The following is a 7,609-nucleotide window of genomic DNA, read 5'->3' on the forward strand; positions in this document are numbered from 1 at the left end:
ACACGCGCGCGCACACCCACACACACACACACACACACACACACACGATATAATATGACTCGACTCCAGACAGTTACATGAATGCCATGTAAATGTACAGGGACACTATAAAAACTCAGGACACATGTAACAAACTCAGTATAGAGGTGTCTGGGAAAACATCGCAACAATACTACAATACCCACAACCCCATGGGTTGGACAGATACAGCCATGTTGTAGGAAATCCGCTTGTGGTGGATTACTGTAATCCGACAGAGAGTCTGGACGATACATCGGATCACGACAAAAACGAAAGCCCACAGGCCTGGACCAGTTGCAGCACGTCCAAGAATAAACAGATGAAATTAAGACATGAACTGACGCGCGTTTGGAATATTTCAAGAGAGTGATTGGCAGTGTGCTTGGGGATCGTTTCCTGGAGTAGTAGATTCATCTGACAGAAAATTGACAGCAGCTGGGCACCTCCGCATCGTAGGGCAGAGAAAGCAGGAAAAAAGCTTTAATTTAGTGGTTTAAGAGATCTTCCCCTTTCCCTTCCCCCGACAGGTTTACGCTCTTGTCTAGTTTAGCTCCACTATCCCAGTCTTGTTGCCCTGTCGTAGGAGTGGAACACTGCTGATCCAGAGGTGCTAAAATAGAGCTAGCTAGCACGGCTAGCTCACTTCTCTAGCTAGCTAGCTACGCGGAGGAATTCAAACCATTATTTCCCGACGCACAGATAAGCCGAAGGATGTCGGGGAAAGACCAAAACAAACTCTCCACCACTGAGCGACCGATTAAAGGTAGGAATAATTATTGCTTTAGCTTGCTAATTCTGCAAGTGGTCGCAATAATATGCTCATGGCTAGCTAGCTATCAAGCTACCCAGTTTAGCTAGCGAGCTTCAGTAACATAAGATGATGCCCGAGCCAACGAATCAGCCTCAATTTGCTGTCAGTCGCTATCGTTGTCTTGATGCAATCTACCAATATTTTTTGGCTAGTTAACAAACCCAGCCGGCTAGTTTATCTAACGTAAACTAGTGATTATTATGCAGTAAAGAAGGATGCAGCTAGTTAAGTATGTCATAAAGATGAAATGTCCAGTAACTATCTTACTACCAGCTCTCTTCGAGCGGCATGCTCTCTGCTGAGAAGCACGTATGAGAGTCTGATTATTAGTTAGCCAGGTAATTCATTTTTTGGATGTGTTTGACGCAGAGACTGAGTAGGCCTGATAGTTAAAATTCGGACACTTAAAGCTTCCTAAGAGGGATGGGTATGCGAGAGTGATGGCTAACAGTGATTTGAGTTGGACTACTGTGTGTGTGTGTGTGCGTGTGGGGTTGGGTGGGGAGCCTGGGGGGGGGTGCGTTTCAGGAAGTTATTAAACCTGCCTCAGCCTGCCAGGCAGTCATCATATAGCATCACCCACACAATCACAGCTCCATCACTTTTGGGTGACCAGGAGCCTCCGAGTTATCCAGTTAATATGCATAACAACTGTTTTAATTGACCATCTTTTATTTGGGAAATGAGATCATGACTGTAATAAAGAGGAGGACTTTTGTATTATTGCCTGTGCTCCATGATCAGATAACAAAAACGTCACTTTGCATAGTAAGATTGGAATTTTGATTTAAATAGTTTGATTGCCTCTCCTGATTGACAAAGATTCAAATCCTTCACATAGGATCAGCCGTAGCAGTTTCTCGTGTGTGTGTTTGAGACAGATATTTCTCATGCCAGTAAGAAGTTATCTACTGAAAGTCAAATCTGTGTCACTTGCACATGTGATGTCTCAAGTCTTCTGTTTGTGTAATTTAAACCAGCTGAGAAAAGAGAGAACAGAAACCAAGGATAACAGACCTTAACCACACAGAATCCACCTGAACTACCCAGAATTTATCTGAACTTCTAGTCTCCTGTTAGTTTCTGCAGAAATGCAGACAACTGTGCTAAAACAATGTAATAGCAGAAGACCAGGGCGAAGTTTAAGTGCTTCCTGGTCCTTAAACAGTAACTGTCAGTACAGTACTGTTCCTCCTTTAGACTCCTGCCCTGGACAGTGGTGCTCTTGGCTCCTCTAGGCTGATGGTTGTCATTGGTCTGAGGGCCGGAGGCCAGGGTTGATGTTTTCACCTTTTGGCTTAGTTACCGATGGTAACCAGAGCAGCCTAGTCATTTGCATCACCCAGCCTGTGTAATGATTCTGTCCTCATGCATGATTGATGTCATGGGCTCTGTGATGGAGCTCTGCCCTGGGCCCTGTCGTTAGTCTCTGTTCTGGTCCCTGTGACACAGCTCTGCCATGGGCCCTGGGATGGAGCTCTGCCTGTGGCCCCCTTGAAGCAGCCCCAGCCTAGACCCGTCACCTGACCCAGTGGCACGGAGCCCCACCCTCATCCTTGAGACTCTGATCTGCCTTGGGCTCTGATGAGGTGATGATGCACCTGGCTGTCAGTAGTAGATTCTGTAGGACCTTGTTAGTCTGTAGTAGATTCTCTACATTAGGACCTTGTTAGTCTGTAGTATATTCTCTACATTAGGACCCTGTTAGTCTGTAGTAGATTCTCTACATTAGGACCTTGTTAGTCTGTAGTAGATTCTCTACATTAGGACCTTGTTAGTCTTAAGTTAGCCTAGCTGTGGATGAACCAGTTCAGAGGCTCTGAGATGATTGGCTGAATCTGTGTGACCTGGTTTGGTTTTTGAAGGTTTTGGTTTCCCTTGGTTTTTGAGTTCTACACTAACTAGATCACTGGGCCAGGAGAGTGTGTGTGAGTGTGTGTGACAGCTGCTTATTTGACAGTCAAATCTGATTTTCCGGGTCTCTCATGCAAATACAGTCTATTCTTACTCTCCCTGTGTCTCTCTCAGCCATTCAACACTCTCAAAGACACAGTGTGTGTGTGTCCAGTTGCAAACATAGCAATGCTTCAGTCTGATAAGCTGACTGCTTACACACACACACACACACATTCTCTCTGTCTCTCTCTCTTTCTCTCTCTAATTATAACTGTTAGGCTACATTGTAGAGGTTCCATATCCTACTGGGTGTGGTCACCAGTGAGCTGTTCGGGTTGACTACATCTTGGGGTAGGCCTAGATAGTTAGTGTCAGTGTTTCCCCTACCATTGATCAGTTTGCCCTGCCTAAAACCTTTGGGCCTACCTGGAACCCATTAGAAAATGTTGGTAATGGCAACCCTGGATGTGGATTTGGGGGACCTCCGTGCTCCGCCTAAGAAATAATCGGAGGGAAACACTGGTTATTGTTATGGTGTTGTGTCTGTGTGTGTTCTAGCGATACCATATCCCCGCGGGCTTGTCTCTCAATAAGGGATCTCTGCATCGGTGTTGAATGGCTAGGTTCAGGAGCTGTGTTGTTAAAGTGTGTGTGTGTGTGTGTGTGTGTGTGTGTGTGTGTGTGTGTGTGTGTTACAGCGGTGCCGTACCCTCCTGGTACTCGTCTCACTGTCAGAGACCTCTACGTCGACGGCAAGCCCAGCGTGGAGGTACTGAAGGGCCACCTGGTGAAGGAGGGCCGCCTGGAGGAGGAGGCAGCTCTACGCATCATCTCTGACGGAGCCAACATCCTCCGCCAGGAGAAATGCATGCTGGAGGTGGAAGCACCTATCACAGGTAACCTTGCCTTTTGACCCCTAACCCCTGGGTATATGACCAACTCTCCTCTCCTCTCCGCTTCGCTACTCTACAGGGAGGGAGAGAGAGAGAGAGAACGTTGTGTATACTCTCTCCACATTCTATTCTGTGTGCATGTCAAACATAACTGAAAATGGTTGACATAATTGCATAACAATCTCTTTGTGTGTGTCAGTTTGTGGGGACGTCCATGGCCAGTTCTTTGATCTGATGAAGCTGTTTGAGGTGGGCGGTTCACCCAGCAGCACCCGCTACCTGTTCTTGGGAGACTACGTAGACCGAGGGTACTTCAGTATCGAGGTGTGTGTGTATATATACATGTATGTGTGTGTGTATATATATACATGTATGTGTGTGTGTATATATATATATATATATGTGTGTGTTTGTGTTTGGGTGTGTTTCTGCGTCTGCTGTTTCATCTGACATTTAGTCATGGCCTGCTACCCGGCCTTGAGTCGCTGGGCTTAGGAGCATGTCTTTAAATAGACAGGAGAGGGGGTTGGAGGGGCGCACACACACACACACACACACACACACACTATGCAAACGTACCACACACAACACACACTCCCACCCCACCCCCAACTCCTACCCACACACACACACACACTCCCACCCTAGGATGTTGCCTCGGGGCTTTGCGTCCCACTTTCAAACAATCTGGAGTACTGATTCAGCCAGTGTTTTAGCTGTGAGTTAGCGTAGCATAGGTTGCCAGTGCATATTGGTTAACAATGCATATCTGCAGCAGGTCCTAATAAACAGTTTCCCTGTAAGCATCACAGCATTTGCATGAACGAATCTCTGCAGGGCTCTGACTGCTCCTCTGGAACGACAGCACCCAGCTCTACGTTGTCTGTTTAAAGGGGAACAACTGAAAAATGTGGGAAATGTGTCTGTGTGCCGTAACCTCTCTGACTCTGTGGAGGACTGTCCGCCAGCGTGCGCACCTCTCCCACAAGAACTGTGTCACAGGGTTACACTCTCTCACTGCAGCGCTAGATAGAACTTTGTAGAATCTCTCGTAAAGAACTCAACATTCTCTCACAGCGGACAGACCGCGATAGGGAAAGCCCAATCGTTTCTGAGATACGGCATATGCATTTTATGGGATAATATCGATGAGCAGGTTCACCAGTTGACCTTTTCGGAGGTCTCTGCCAAGCGAGGAGAGAAAGAGGAGCCTGTGGGCTTACTGTGCGCGCGCGTAACGATAACGACGTTCTTTACAGAGAGACGTAAACACTTTAGCTCAGATAACGCCTCGGATGTGTTACCTAACGACCTCGGCTGTCTTTGATCACAATTATGTTGCAAACGGGCTAATCGCCACGATTCTCACCGTCCAAAAAAAAAATAAGAGCGAGGAAAAAACTTGACTGACGACAGCTCCGACTGGGTCGGGTGAGCGGAGTTATTGTCATTCCACAAACCCAAAGCCGGAACAGTCCTGCCTTCCTGCGGGCCGCGTCCATCATCGGCGGCGTCAGCGGAGCGGTGGAGAAGCTTGTGACACGCTGAGGGAAATCAATCGCGCGGTTTAACCAGCTATATAATACGTTTTGTCGGTTGTCTTTTGGGGAAAAACTGCTGGTCTTGTGTCTGCGTGACCGTTGCCAGCTTATCACCGTGTTCCTGAAAAGAGAGGGGGAGTGGAATTGTGTGACATTGCTCATGTTTTGGCTCTGGCTCCGCTCTCCCTGACTGAGAGAGGTGCGCACGTTGACGGACAGTCCCCCCCCGCTGAGTCAGAGAGGCTATGACACATTTCCCGAGTTTGCAGTTGTTTTTTTTTACTGTGTGCTTCTCATGGCATCCTCTTCTCTGACACTCTCTCCCTCCTTTTTCTCTCTCTCTCCCTCCTTTTTCTCTCTCTCTCTCCCTCCCTCTGCAGTGTGTGCTCTTCCTGTGGACTCTGAAGATCAACCACCCCACCACTCTCTTCCTCCTTAGAGGCAACCACGAGTGCCGACATCTCACAGAGTACTTCACCTTCAAACAGGAATGTGCGTGAGCCAAGTCTAGACTAGCCGTATCGTACCACTTGCTTGAGCTTGTTGATTCTGTGCAGATATGTTTTTAGCTGCACCCACGTGTTTTGAAAACCTGTATGCCCATTTGCCAGACCTGTGTGTGTGTGTGTGTGTGTGTGTGTGTGTGTGTGTGTGTTTGTTTTGCAGGTAAGATAAAGTACTCAGAGCGTGTGTATGATGCTTGTATGGACGCATTCGACTGCCTGCCCCTTGCTGCGCTCCTCAACCAGCAGTTCCTCTGTGTGCACGGAGGCCTGAGCCCCGAAATCACCTGCCTGGATGACATACGCAAGGTATCCCCCGACCCCTCACCTTTTTAAACTGGTTTAACTCGCCTTTCACCCTAGTTTAACTCTGGGTTACTTCTGGGTTAACTAGGATTTAATGTATATATGGTTTAACCCTGGTTTAGTTGAGGTTTAATGTCCCTCTGCCCCTGGTTGCCCCTCTCTGCAGCTGGACCGGTTTAAGGAGCCCCCAGCGTTCGGGCCCATGTGTGACCTGCTGTGGTCCGACCCTGGGGAGGACTATGGCTCAGAAAAGACCCAGGAACACTTCTGCCATAACAGCGTCAGGGGCTGCTCCTACTTCTACAGGTAACCTCCCTAACAAGGCTGCTGTTCCCACTATTAATACTAATAATAATAAGCTTTTTAAAAAAAAAAATATATAGCACCTTTCATACATAAGAATGCAGCTCGAAGTGCTGTACAATACAGCGCAAAAGAAAGAAAAGAGAACAGATTAAAAACAAAAATAACAGTAACATAACGAATCAATACAATAAAAGCAGCATCACTCAATCTGGTTGCATAGACAGTTGATCAATACAATAAAATCAGCAGATAGCAGCATAGATAAAATGCTAATTGAGAGCTAAATTGAAGAGAGAGGTTTTTAACTGGCGCTTAAAGAGGTTTACTGAGCCCTGATTTCTTGAGGTACCGTATTCCACAGTTCAGGGGCATAGTTAATAAATGACGCATCACCGACTTTCTTTTGGGTTTTGATGGTAACCTTCAATAAGCCGGCATCAGAGGACCTGAGTGCTCTTGAGGGCGTATAGGTTGTCAGTGACTCAGTAAGGTATGATGGGTCCCAGCCCATTTAGTGCTTCAAATACGAGTAGAAGGACTTTGAAGTCAATTCTAAACCATACAGGGAGCCAGTGCAGATTTATTTTAATAAAAAAAGGACCACATTGTGTGTGTGTGTGTGTGTGTGTGTGTGGGGGGGGGGGGATGTCAATGAAGCACGTTTTCTTATTGAATTTGATTTGCTGTCTGTCAGTTTAAGCTATACCTGTGATCCCTTGATCTGCGTTGACTTTCCTTGCCAACTTACCCAGTGGAATTATCCTCTCTCTCTCTCTCTCTCTCTCTCTCTCTCTCTCTCTCTCTCTCCCTCAGTTACCCAGCAGTATGTGACTTTCTGATGAACAATAATCTGTTGTCAGTAATACGAGCACATGAAGCCCAGGACGCAGGGTGAGTACAACTGGGTTGTGCTGTACACCACTATACTGTGAGTGTGGCAGTACACTGCGGTGGTGTATACTGTGTCCTTGGAGAAAGTGTCGTTGCGCTGTAGTGATGTGTGTGTGTGTGTGTAGAGGCGTTCGCCGTCTCCTGTTCTAAAGTGTGTATCTCCCTCTCAGGTATCGAATGTACAGGAAAAGCCAGACGACAGGTTTCCCCTCTTTAATCACAATCTTCTCTGCTCCCAACTACCTGGACGTATACAACAACAAAGGTAAGAAAGCAAGGCGCTGCAGGTACGAAACCATGGCAACACAGAGTGGAAACCATGGCAACATATGGTAGGGAACTATGACAAGGGTTTAGAAATTGATGTTAAGATGCGTGTGCGTGTGCGTGTGTGTGTGTGATTCCTTTATAGCTGCGGTGCTGAAGTATGAGAATAATGTG

General features: G+C 47.0%; 1 protein-coding gene across 1 annotated transcript in view; it reads left to right on the top strand.

Moving 5' to 3' along the window:
• Positions 1–249: 249 nt before the first annotated feature.
• ppp3ccb (protein phosphatase 3, catalytic subunit, gamma isozyme, b) overlaps positions 250–7,609 on the top strand; it is an 11,949-nt gene continuing 4,589 nt past the window's right edge. The window contains exons 1-9 of the mRNA XM_083670642.1: positions 250–784; positions 3,427–3,624; positions 3,821–3,945; positions 5,543–5,654; positions 5,829–5,974; positions 6,138–6,277; positions 7,091–7,168; positions 7,339–7,433; positions 7,581–7,609. The exon at positions 7,581–7,609 is cut by the window's right edge and continues 97 nt beyond it. Of these exons, the coding sequence (XP_083526768.1) occupies positions 733–784; positions 3,427–3,624; positions 3,821–3,945; positions 5,543–5,654; positions 5,829–5,974; positions 6,138–6,277; positions 7,091–7,168; positions 7,339–7,433; positions 7,581–7,609 (975 nt within the window). The 5' untranslated portion in view covers positions 250–732. The remainder of the gene's footprint in view (positions 785–3,426; positions 3,625–3,820; positions 3,946–5,542; positions 5,655–5,828; positions 5,975–6,137; positions 6,278–7,090; positions 7,169–7,338; positions 7,434–7,580) is intronic.

The sequence above is a fragment of the Argentina silus genome, assembly GCF_951799395.1.
Source record: "Argentina silus genome assembly, chromosome: 5".
Lineage (NCBI taxonomy): Eukaryota > Metazoa > Chordata > Actinopteri > Argentiniformes > Argentinidae > Argentina > Argentina silus.